At 38.9% G+C, this 12,047-nt stretch overlaps 2 protein-coding genes across 2 annotated transcripts; both read left to right on the forward strand.

The window, feature by feature from the left end:
- The first annotated feature begins 146 nt into the window (after window positions 1–146).
- Window positions 147–5,628, forward strand: LOC111461004 (pentatricopeptide repeat-containing protein At2g31400, chloroplastic-like). The gene is made up of 4 exons (XM_023104426.1): window positions 147–2,303; window positions 3,756–3,972; window positions 4,072–4,256; window positions 5,309–5,628. Exons 1-4 carry the CDS (start codon window positions 367–369, stop codon window positions 5,571–5,573), a joined length of 2,604 nt encoding a protein of 867 aa, XP_022960194.1. The 5' UTR covers window positions 147–366; the 3' UTR covers window positions 5,574–5,628.
- A 1,735-nt stretch (window positions 5,629–7,363) lies between these two features.
- On the forward strand, window positions 7,364–10,610 carry LOC111461037 (stachyose synthase-like). The gene is made up of 4 exons (XM_023104468.1): window positions 7,364–9,033; window positions 9,123–9,300; window positions 9,380–9,747; window positions 9,829–10,610. The coding sequence occupies exons 1-4, from the start codon at window positions 7,570–7,572 to the stop codon at window positions 10,393–10,395; spliced, it is 2,577 nt and encodes an 858-aa protein (XP_022960236.1). The 5' UTR covers window positions 7,364–7,569; the 3' UTR covers window positions 10,396–10,610.
- Window positions 10,611–12,047: the final 1,437 nt, after the last annotated feature.

A 12,047-nucleotide genomic window follows, 5' to 3' on the forward strand; every position in this document is an offset into this window, starting at 1 on the left:
TTTTAGCTCATTTATTTTGTTTTTAAAACATTTTTAGAAATATCTTACATTTTATCTAACATTTGATTGATATTTCGCCCACGTCAACGTCAAGTCAACGTTATAGAAGGTGGATATTTCTACCTTGCAATTGGAACCATTAGGCGTTAGATTCCATGTTTCCTGCTTCAGCCCCATTTGCAGTACTCCTTCTCTCTCTCTAAACCCTGACCCATTTCCAGAAATTTACCTGCGTTGTCTGCCATTAATGGCGGTCACGAGCTTCCTGGAAGGTCATCTCCATTAATCACTGTAATCAACTATTCCTCTCTCTTTAAGGCTTTTTAGCTTTCTTTCTTGCTCCTCTTTTTGGTTTGTAGCGTTTCAATGGCTTCCACTCCACCGCACTGCTCAATCACCACGGCAAAGCCGTATCAAACTCGTCAATACCCACAAAATAACCTGAAAAACCATCAGAATCCCCGCCAGAACGGCTCTTGGACGACGACGCATAAGGTTTCTCTTGTCAAACCATTGTCCCCAACTCCTACTCACAGTGCGACTAAATCCACTTCCACTTCTACTTCTACTCCCCTTTCACAAAGCCCTAATTTCCCATCTCTTTGCTCTCTCTCCTCGAAATCTGACCTCGTTTCTAACTTCTCCGGCCGCCGCTCAACTCGATGCGTATCAAAGTATCACAATCGCCGCCCCAAGTCCTCCATGGCCACTCGTCACACTGCGATCGCTGAGGAGGTTCTGAATCAGGCGCTTCAATTTGGTAAGGACGATACGAGTTTAGATAACATTTTGCTCGAGTTCGAATCTCATCTTTGTGGGTCGGTAGACTATACGTTTTTACTTAGGGAGCTTGGGAATAGAGGAGAATGTTGGAAATCAATTAGATGCTTTGAATTTGCGCTTGTTAGAGAGGGAAGGGGCAATGAGCGAGGTAAACTAGCTAGTGCGATGATCAGTACGCTTGGTAGGCTTGGGAAAGTAGAACTTGCTAAGGGTGTTTTTGAAACAGCATTGAATCAAGGATATGGGAACACAGTTTACGCATTTTCTGCTTTGATAAGTGCTTATGGGAAGAGTGGTTACTTTGATCAAGCTATTAAGGTGTTTGAATCCATGAAAGCTTCAGGATTAAAGCCGAATTTGGTTACTTATAATGCTGTAATTGATGCATGTGGAAAAGGAGGAGTAGAGTTTAAGAAAGTGGTGGAGGTTTTTGAAGAAATGTTGAGGAATGGTGTCCAACCTGATAGAATTACTTATAACTCACTTCTTGCTGCATGTAGTCGAGGAGGGTCGTGGGAGGCAGCTCAGAACTTGCTTAACGAGATGGTAGATAGAGGGATTGATCAAGATATCATTACTTATAACACACTTTTGGATGCGGTTTGCAAAGGTGGGCAGATGGATTTGGCCTTTGAGATTATGTTAGAAATGCCTGCCAAGAAAATACTGCCTAATGTGGTTACTTACAGCACAATGGCTGATGGGTATGCCAAGGCTGGTAGATTAGAAGATGCTTTAAACTTATACAATGAAATGAAGTTTCTGCGCATTGGTTTGGATAGAGTTTCATATAATACATTGCTTTCAATCTATGCCAAGCTTGGCAGGTTTGAAGATGCTCTGAATGTTTGCAGAGAGATGGGGAGATCCGGTGTTAAAAAGGACGTTGTTACTTACAACGCACTTCTAGATGGATATGGAAAGCAGGGGAAGTTTAATGAAGTTATTAGAGTATTTAACGAAATGAAAAGAGACGGCGTATTGCCGAACTTGTTAACCTATTCTACGTTAATTGACGTATACTCTAAAGGTAGTCTATACGAAGAGGCAATGGAGGTCTTTCGTGAATTCAAGCAGGCTGGATTGAAGGCTGATGTTGTTCTCTATAGTGAACTCATCAATGCTTTATGTAAAAATGGTTTAGTCGATTCCGCTGTATCGTTGCTTGATGAGATGATTAAAGAAGGGATTAGGCCTAATGTTATCACTTACAATTCGATAATCGATGCCTTTGGTCGTTCTACAACGGAAGAATCTCTAGTTGAGGCTGTTGGTGCAGCTAGTGAATCCCCATCCTTCATAGTGATGGAGGGTGTGGATGAGAGTGAGATAGAGAGTTGGGTCAGTGACCATGTCTTCAAATTCTATCGGCAGCTTGTTGCTGAGAAAGAAGGGCCTGCAAAGAAGGAAAGACTAGGCGAAGAAGAGATCAGGTCCATCTTGAGGGTCTTCAAGAAGATGCATGAGCTAGAGATAAAACCAAACGTGGTCACCTTTTCAGCGATTCTAAATGCATGCAGGTAAAGATCTTTGACCTGAGTTTTTGCCTTCAAGATTTTGCTATTATTTGTTCAAAATCCCTCAAAGATCTGCCTACTTAAGTTATTTTAGCCATTTTTTTCATTTTTGTAATTGATTCTCTTTATGAATAGAAGCCATGGACTTACAAAACTAGGCATTTTATTAGGATGTATAATGAAGTAATGTGGAGATTTCTTTATCATTCTAGCATATTGGCAAGCTTACTCTATGTGAGATCCCACATTAGTAGGAGAGGGGAACGAAGCATTCCTTATAAGGATGTGGAAACCTTTTCCTAGAAGACGCGTTTTAAAACTGTGAGATTGACGACGATATGTTACGGGCCAAAACGGATAATATCTGTTAGTGGTGGGCTTGGGTGTGCCAGCGAGACCAGCGAGGATGCTCGCCTCCCAAGGGGGTGGATTGTGAGATCCCATATCGGTTGGAGAGGGGAACGAAACATTCATTATAAGGGTGTGGAAATCTCTCCCTAGAAGACGCGTTTTAAAACCGTGAGGCTGACGACGATACGTAATGGGCCAAAGCAGACAATATCTGCTAACGGTGTTACAAATGATATCAGAGTCAGACACCGAGTGGTGTGCCGGCGAGGACGCTGGCCCCCAAGGGGGGTGGATTGTGAGATCTCATACCGGTTGGAGAAGGGAATGAAACATTCCTTACAATGGTGTGGAAACCTCTCCCTAGAAGATGCGTTTTAAAATCGTGAGGCTGATGACGATACGAAACGAGCCAAAACGGACAATACCTGGTAGTAGTGGGTTGGGTTGTTACACTCTACAAGTAAAATATTTAGTAAGAATAATTTATAACCCTTTGTCGCACTTTGTCACATTCTCTAGTCAAATATACCACAAATTACATTGTGCAATAGTTGTTTACCTCTTTTTGTCACATTTTTTATAAATCATTTTCTTGAACATTGAACAAGGGTATTGAAGATGGTTGGGAGTGAGTCTCACATTGGCTAATTAACGAGACGATTATAGGTTTATAAGTAAGGAATACAACGAGACGATTATAGGTTTGTAAGTAAGGAATACATCTTCATTGATATGAGGTTGGCCTTTTGGAGAAACCAAAAGTAAAGCCACGAGAGCTTATTCTCAAAGTGGACAATATCATATCATCATGTAGGCCCGTGATTCCTAACGGGTCATTGAGTCTGAGCCTCACTTCAGCAACATTTTACATGGAGTGCGTTGTTGTGGGTAGTTTAGGGCTTCTTTTGTGAGCTTGTTTTCGCTACTCTTTTTATCCATGCCAATTGGAGGAACCTGTTCTTTCCACTCTCCTGCATATTTTCTGAGGTTTATTATGCCAGTCCTTCTGGTTGCTTGCTTTGGTCTTTATTCCATATTATTCACTATAAACTCAAGCTGGATACGTGTTCGATCCTGATTGTGGAATTTTTGTTTCGAGTGCAGCCGCTGCAAATCGATTGAAGATGCTTCAATGTTATTGGAAGAGCTTCGATTATTTGATAATCAAGTGTATGGTGTAGCTCATGGACTCCTGATGGGCTTTAGCGAAAATGTGTGGGTTCAAGCGCAGTGTCTTTTTGATGAAGTGAAGCAGATGGACCCTTCCACTGCAGCTTCTTTCTACAATGCTTTGACAGATATGCTGTGGCATCTTGGTCAGGTGAAGTCTAAGCCTCTTTAGTAGCATTCTTATATCCAATCCTCATCGTGCGTTTGGTTATTTTGTGTTATCATTCTGAAATCTTGTTCTTATTTATAGAAACGAGGGGCCCAATTGGTCGTACTCGAAGGCAAAAGGCGCAATGTATGGGAGACGTTATGGTCCGATTCTTGCTTAGATTTGCACCTCATGTCGTCTGGAGCTGCTCACGCCATGGTTCATGCTTGGCTGCTGGGTATTCATTCTCTTGTGTTTAATGGCCATCAGTTGCCAAAGTTATTGAGGTACAAGTTCATCCCCCCCACGCTCTTTATAGGTGTTTTGTTATGCATATAATGGGACTTAGTCGTGTCTTGATGGATTTGTTTGTTTCTACATTTTCTTAAAAAGACTTGTCTTATTCACTGAGGCAGAATATGGTATCTCTCTTCAATGGCGCCTCAAACTTTCTCTTTATTAAGATTGAGTAGCCAGTTGGCACGAAGGGAAGTAAGACTATGTAATACGAGGTGTATTGTGAGATCTCACATCGGTTGGAGAGGAGAACAAAGCGTTCTTTATAAGGGTGTGTAAATCTCTCCCTAGTAGACGCGTTTTAAAAACCTTAAGGGGAAGCCCGAAAGGGAAATCCCAAAAAGAACAATATCTGCTAGCTGTGGGTTTGGACCGTTACAAATGGTATTAGAGCTAGACATCAGGTGATGTGCTAGTGAGGAGGCTGAGCCCTAAAGAGAGGTGGACACGAGCGTCCTCAAGAGGGGGGGGGGGATTAGGGGGTCCCACATAGATTGGAGAAGGGAGTGAGTGCCAGCGAGGACAGTGGGTCCTAAAAAGGGGTGGATTGTGAGATCCCACATTAGTTGGGGAGGAGAATGAAGCATTCTTTGTAACGGTGTGAAAACCTTTCCTTATCAGACACGTTTTAGAAACCTTAAGCGGAAGTCCGAAAGGGAAGTTCAAGGAGGACAATATCTACCCGCAGTCGGCTTGGACCGTTAAAATTTATACAAAAGAAAAAGCTAAAAAGTAACAGGTACAAGAAGCTCCTAAAGGGTTCTTTCTTTGCCTATTGAATACTCGGTTCCGTTCTAGCCATTAAAGTCTATGGGAATCCTTCACAAATTGAATCCAGAAGAGTGCTTTCTGGCGTTTTGCGTATGTGGGATCATTACATCTGTTCTTGGCAAGTAGTTGCGTATGGAAAGACCCAAGGTTGAGCCAGCCGAAAACGAATCGTTTCGATATTCTTTCATTTGTTCTCAACGAAAATCGTTATGTTCCTTAAAAACGAAATGTATTATTGCAAACTTCTTACATCTTGGTGATTATTATGCAGCATTCTGACTGGATGGGGAAAACACAGCAAAGTCGTCGGTGATGGAGCTCTAAGGCGGGCGATCGAGGCACTTCTGACCGGGATGGGGGCACCGTTTCAGGTTGCGAAATGCAATATAGGAAGGTATGTATCAACAGGCTCTGTGGTGGCTGCCTGGTTGAAAGAGTCAGGTACCTTAAAATTGCTTGTTCTTCATGATGGTAGAACTCATCCAGATACTGAAAATTTGGATCTCATTTCCAAACTCCAAACGATTTCCTTGTAGCACAATTTGAATAAATATTATACACAGACTCACATGTTTGAATATTCATTTTCAAGATTATCTTGCTCTGCTAAAAAAGGGTGAGTTTAAGTTATACGCCAAATGATTCTAATAAACATATTTGGTATTTTTTCGTCCGAAAAAAAAAAAAGTTGTGAAGATAAGTTTTGCGTATATACTTTAAGTCATTCACCATCGAACAATTACCCAAACAATATCCCCTACTCAACATGTAAGATATAAGATGCGCTATAGTGACTTGGACAAGGACACCTTTAAACGGCATACCTTGATGATGCCTTTGTTTCAGGACTCTACATGAGTTTGGTTAGGTTAAGGAAATTTTTTGGACCATTGGTTGGGTTGGTGACCCGAACAATCAAAATAAAGTTCACAATCCAATCTAACTCATACTTGTATTTTCGGGTTTTTTTTTTAATTATTTAAAAAAAATCATATTTATCCCTAATACGTGTTATATTAATAACTAAAATCCCATAAAGTTTAACTATCAAACATTCACAAGTCATATGTATCACTAACATCACTCTATCTTTGGATTGGTCGAGTTGACTAGACAAAAAAATTGTCAACCTACGTACCAATTATAATATTCGATTTTCTAAAAAATTCAACCCAATCCAAACCGGAGAAAAAAAAATCTAACCCAATCTAACATTTATGGGTTGGGTTAGATAGTTCGAATTGGTCGGGTTCTCTAGTCATTTGAACATTTTTTTTTTCTGATAATAAAATGCATTGATGAACTTAGTAGGCTTCGACCGTTCATAGAACTCGTTTAAAAGATACTATAGCTATCCCAAATACCATACTTGAAGAAAAAAAAGGATTTTAAAATCACCAAAAAAAAAAAAAACGAATGAATATAAGAAAAGCAAGTGAATATTAAAAAGGAGATGCTAATTAAAGAGAAATTCTTGCAACATTTTGAGGAAGAAAAAAAGCAAAAAGGATGAAATAGTGTCATTCCTTGCTTTGGAATATTGAAGGCAATGCCAATTTGGCCCTCTTGTTCTTAGAATCTCACCGCCAAACCCAAATATACTCTCTCTTTTTTTTTTTAACACCATAATTTATTATTTATTTGCTGCAACTTTTAATAATATACCTTCTTATTTTATTCAACATAAAATATGAATCGACCTTTTTATTATATTATAAAAAATAAAAATATACCGATAAATTATCGAGAGCTATTAAAAGTTCAAAGATATTTTTGAAATAAACTATCAAACTTTAATTTTCTTAAGAAAATTACTTTTAACACAGAGACTTAAGAAAAGAAAGCCAACGTTGTGACATCTTAGCAAAAGAAGATCAAAGAAAACGATATTTAAGTTAGTTACATATTGAAATCTGTATAATGTATATAGTTCAACCAGCCAGAACATTAATAACCGTTTAAAATCATAAACTTTTAAAACGACCCGACTAAAAAAAAGAAAAAAAAACATATGAAACTTGTTGATTAAGACATAATAAAGGCAGTTACATTATCCATTAGACACGTAATTTTAGGGATTTGTGGGTCCAAAACCCACTTAAAGAGCAAGACCACCGACTAATCCAACTAACTTAACCAACCCCTTCATCCACTTTAATTAACTCTCCAACCCTTTTACTTTTAACATCATCAAAACCCTGATTCATTCCTCTTTTCATATTTGATTGAATAAATTCCTCTGTCCATTCCGACCAATTTGTTCATTGTTTTCTCATGTCGTGTCGCCATTTTCTTGTCCTAAAACATCGCCCCATCCCTTCTCTATAAAACCCATCACCATTTCCCCTCTTTCCTCAACTCATTCTCCTCTTACAAGTGTACCGTTTTTGTTCCTTTCAGCTCACCACTTGGCTTCGGGCTTGTCCTCGTATGCCACCCTACGTTGCCGCTTGTCTTCTTCCGTTGATATCAATCAAAGCTTCTTAGACATTCTTCGTCTTTCTAAGCTTTGTTCAACCCATCCATCCTGCCATGGCTCCCCCAAACGACCCATCTTCCTTAACCTCTTCGCCTCTCAAATCTGACGGTTTGGAGAATCTTGTTGATTTCGCAGATGGGAAACTCAGTGTCAAAGGTGTTTCTTTGCTGTCGGATGTCCCAAGTAATGTCTTTTTCAGCTCCTTCTCTTCCATATGTCAATCCTCTGATGCCCCACTTCCTCTGCTCCAACGAGTTCATACTCTGTCTCATAAGGGTGGCTTTCTTGGGTTTGATCAAACCAAATCCTCTGATAGGCTCACCAATTCCTTGGGGAAATTCAAGGGTAGGGAGTTTGTGAGTGTGTTTAGATTCAAAACATGGTGGTCGACCATGTGGGTCGGGAATTCTGGGTCGGATTTACAAATGGAAACTCAATGGTTCATGTTGAATGTCCCTGAGATAAAATCGTATGTCGTTTTCATACCCATTATAGAAGGGAGTTTTAGATCCGCTATCCATCCTGGGGTTGATGGGCATGTCATGATTTGCGCCGAGAGTGGCTCAACTCATGTGAAAACATCTAGTTTTGATGCTATAGCTTACGTTCATGTGTCTGATAACCCTTACAAGTTAATGAAAGAGGCCTATGCGGCTATTAGAGTTCATATGAACACGTTTAGGCTCTTGGAAGAGAAGCCTGTCACTCATTTAGTGGACAAATTCGGTTGGTGTACATGGGATGCTTTTTACTTAACAGTAGATCCTGTCGGAATTTGGAATGGTGTCAATGACTTTGCTGAAGGCGGTGTGTCGCCGAGGTTTCTCATCATTGACGATGGGTGGCAGAGTATCAACATCGACGGGGAAGACCCAACTCGAGATGCTAAAAATCTTGTTCTTGGTGGGACACAAATGACTGCAAGGCTCTATAGATTTGATGAATGTGAGAAGTTTAGGAAGTACAAAGGTGGGTCTTTGTCGGGTCCAAATGCTCCATCGTTTGATCCAAAGAAGCCGAAGTTATTGATCGCTAAGGCAATCGAAATCGAGCACGCTGAGAAGGACAGAGACAAGGCCATTGGCTCGGGAGTCGCTGATATCACTAAGTTCGAGACCAAAATTCATAAGCTTAAGGAAGAGTTGAATGCAATCTTTGGCAAAGAACAAGACAGTGGCTGTTCTAGCTGTTCTTGCAAGGGTGATGACTCTGGAATGAAGGCATTCACAAGGGATTTGAGAACAAAATTCAAAGGGTTGGATGATGTGTTTGTTTGGCATGCTCTTGCTGGTGCTTGGGGTGGTGTGAGGCCTGGTGCTACCCATTTGAACTCCAAGATAGTTCCTTGTAAGCTCTCTCCTGGCCTTGATGGCACAATGACTGATCTTGCTGTTGTGAAGATTATCGAAGGGAGTATCGGACTCGTTCATCCTGATCAAGCTGACGATTTTTTCGACTCGATGCATTCTTATCTCTCTAAAGTTGGGATTACAGGCGTAAAAGTCGATGTGATGCATGTAAGTATCTCTAAAATAAGGTCTTTACTTAGTACTACTTAGCACTGTTGTTCGATAACTGATCTGTTAACTTATTTGTTCAAATTCAGACACTGGAGTATGTCTCGGAGGAATATGGAGGACGAGTTGATCTTGCTAAGGCCTATTATAAGGGTCTGACTAAATCTCTTCATAAGAACTTTAAAGGGACGGGTCTTTTCTCTAGTATGCAACAGTGTAATGATTTCTTCTTCCTTGGCACGAAGCAAAACTCCATAGGAAGAGTAGGTAAGAATTTCAACTTTTTCGATAAGATGGGTCCACTAAATGAAACAAACAGAACAATAAAAGGGAAACGTTTTTACAGGTGATGACTTTTGGTTTCAAGATCCAAACGGTGATCCCATGGGTGTTTATTGGTTACAAGGTGTTCATATGATTCACTGTGCCTACAACAGTATGTGGATGGGACAGATCATACAGCCTGATTGGGACATGTTTCAATCAGACCATCTATGTGCTAAATTCCATGCGGGATCAAGAGCTATTTGTGGTGGTCCTGTCTATGTGAGTGACTCCGTGGGTGGCCATAATTTTGATCTCATAAAACAACTCGTTTATCCCGATGGAACTATTCCTAGATGCCAACATTTTGCCCTCCCCACTAGAGACTGTCTCTTCAAGAATCCTTTATTTGACAGTAAAACGGTTCTCAAGATCTGGAACTTCAACAAGGTACTTTCTAATTTTTTTTCGAAACCCAAATCTTTATATCATTCGAAAAAATGACACTTCTCCATTGGAATTTATGTACAGTATGGAGGTGTAATCGGGGCATTCAACTGCCAAGGAGCAGGGTGGGACCCTAAAGAACAAAGAATCAAGGGACATCCAGAATGTTACAAGCCAATGTCTACAACCGTGCATGTCAGCGATGTGGAATGGGATCAAAAACCAGAAGCTGCTCCAATGGGGAATTTCACCGAATACATTGTGTACCTGAATCAAGCCGAGCAAATTCTCCACACTACCCCCAAATCTGAACCGCTAAAAGTGACCATTCAACCATCTACATTCGAGATCTTCAGTTTCATACCTTTAAGAAAGCTCAATTCCAACATTAAATTCGCTCCCATCGGTCTGAAGAACATGTTCAACAGTTCTGGAACGATTCAACATTTGAAGTATAATGAAAACGGAGTCGAGCTGAAAGTAAAAGGTGGAGGAAATTTCATAGCTTACTCGAGTGCGTACCCGAAAAAGTGCATTTCGAACGGAGTAGAAGTGGAATTTGAATGGGATGACTCCGATGGACAGCTCAGCTTTGATCTTCCATGGATTGAAAAAGCTAAAGGAGTTTCTGACGTGGAAATTTTATTTTGAGTAATTTTATCTCTAAGTTAATTTTTATTTATTTTATGCATTTTGGCTGTTTGTGTTAAGTGACGTGTGCTAAGGGATAGCCACGTCAATTAAATAATCGCTTTTATTATTATTATTATTATTATTGTATTTTTGAATTTTTATTTTTATTTTCCCCTTTTTTTTGCGGATTTGTCCTTTGAAAGAGGGCATTATGTTTCGAATTTTGTTTCTACTAAATAAATGTGACTTTTATTTTATTTTATTATTATTATTATTATTTACGATGTATGGTTATTATTTTTACGCACGTGCATTCCAACAAAACTTGAAGGGGTTCATTCTGTTCGATGATGAAAGTCCCACATCGGCTAATTTAGAGAATGATCATGAGTTTATAAATAAAGAATACTCTTTCCATGGATATGAGGCATTTTGGGAAGCCCAAAGCAAAGCCACGAGACTTTATGCTTAAAGTGGACAATATCATACCATTGTGGAGAGTCGTGTTCGTCTAACATGGTCCACAATGGTATTAGAGTCAGAGCTCCATAAGCCTCAGGAGAGGCTTATAGTGTACTTTGTTCGAGAGGAGGATTGTTGAGAATTGTTGGGAGTGAGTCCCCTAATTTAGGGAATGATCATTGGTTTATAAATGAGAAATACTATCTCCATTAGTATGAGGCTTTTTGGAGAAGTTCAAAGCAAAGTCACGAGAGCTTATGCTTAAAGTGGACAATATCATACTTATCTCGAGAGCTTTTGAGCTTGTTTTTTAGGATATTATTTTTTAATTTTTAATTTTTTTTTTTACTATATTCAATCAATTATGATTTAAAAAAAAAATTCCGACATATTTGACTCTTTGAATAATTTCCGACATATATTTTTTTTACTTTATTTATGAATTAGGATATTATTAAAGAGAGATCTCTCAAAGCTTCCAACAAAATCAAGAATTCCAAGAAAGAGGGAAACTTGAGAAGTAATGCGAATTGAAAGTCAAATAATAAAATTAAATGATATCTTTGTCTCAAATCTTTGACTAAAACTAAAATCAAATGGGCCCACCAATTAAAAAAATTAAAATAATGCCAAATTTGATGCGTTTTTTTTAAAGACCAACCACCCAACCGACTTAACTAACACGTATTTGACCCAATCCACCAAATTAAATCAATTTCTTTTCAGTTTCCTGCTACAAAAATAACTGATTTCCAAGTGGAAACCTGGCTAAGAATAATTGGATAACGAAGGTTCATATGATCTGATAACCTGACTAATTTGAACTAACCAACCCAAACTTTAAGAGGGAAGTTGAGTTAACAAAAAATTCAATTCAATTATTTTGAATTTAAAAAAAAAAAAATTAAAAATTTCATTCTGTTTGAGATTGATATTTTTTAATTGGGTCAATTCGACCCATCAAAAATAGGATTAGAACTTAACCCAACTCTACTGGTTATTAATGTCATCTGTGAATAAATATGGTTTTTTAAATAATTAAAAAAATAATCACTCGGAAATTAGAGAGTTGAGTTGTGAACTCTTTTCGGATTGTTCGGGTCACTAATCTAACCCACTCGAAATTTTGATTTAGCTCCCCAACCCATTCTATATACACTCCTAGTATCAGCTAAATCTAAATAAATAAAAAAAAAAAAAAAAAAAAA

The sequence above is a fragment of the Cucurbita moschata genome, unplaced genomic scaffold (genome assembly GCF_002738365.1).
Source record: "Cucurbita moschata cultivar Rifu unplaced genomic scaffold, Cmos_1.0 Cmo_Scf00024, whole genome shotgun sequence".
Lineage (NCBI taxonomy): Eukaryota > Viridiplantae > Streptophyta > Magnoliopsida > Cucurbitales > Cucurbitaceae > Cucurbita > Cucurbita moschata.

Bases quoted from the DNA above. Each gene is read 5' to 3' on its own strand.
- LOC111461004 (XM_023104426.1), top strand. From the start codon at position 367: ATGGCTTCCACTCCACCGCACTGCTCAATCACCACGGCAAAGCCGTAT. The intron at 3,973-4,071 runs GTGAAGTCTAAG...TCTTATTTATAG, and splicing joins TGCTGTGGCATCTTGGTCAG to AAACGAGGGGCCCAATTGGT. The intron at 4,257-5,308 runs GTACAAGTTCAT...ATTATTATGCAG, and splicing joins CAGTTGCCAAAGTTATTGAG to CATTCTGACTGGATGGGGAA.
- LOC111461037 (XM_023104468.1), top strand. From the start codon at position 7,570: ATGGCTCCCCCAAACGACCCATCTTCCTTAACCTCTTCGCCTCTCAAA. The intron at 9,034-9,122 runs GTAAGTATCTCT...GTTCAAATTCAG, and splicing joins TAAAAGTCGATGTGATGCAT to ACACTGGAGTATGTCTCGGA. The intron at 9,748-9,828 runs GTACTTTCTAAT...ATTTATGTACAG, and splicing joins AGATCTGGAACTTCAACAAG to TATGGAGGTGTAATCGGGGC.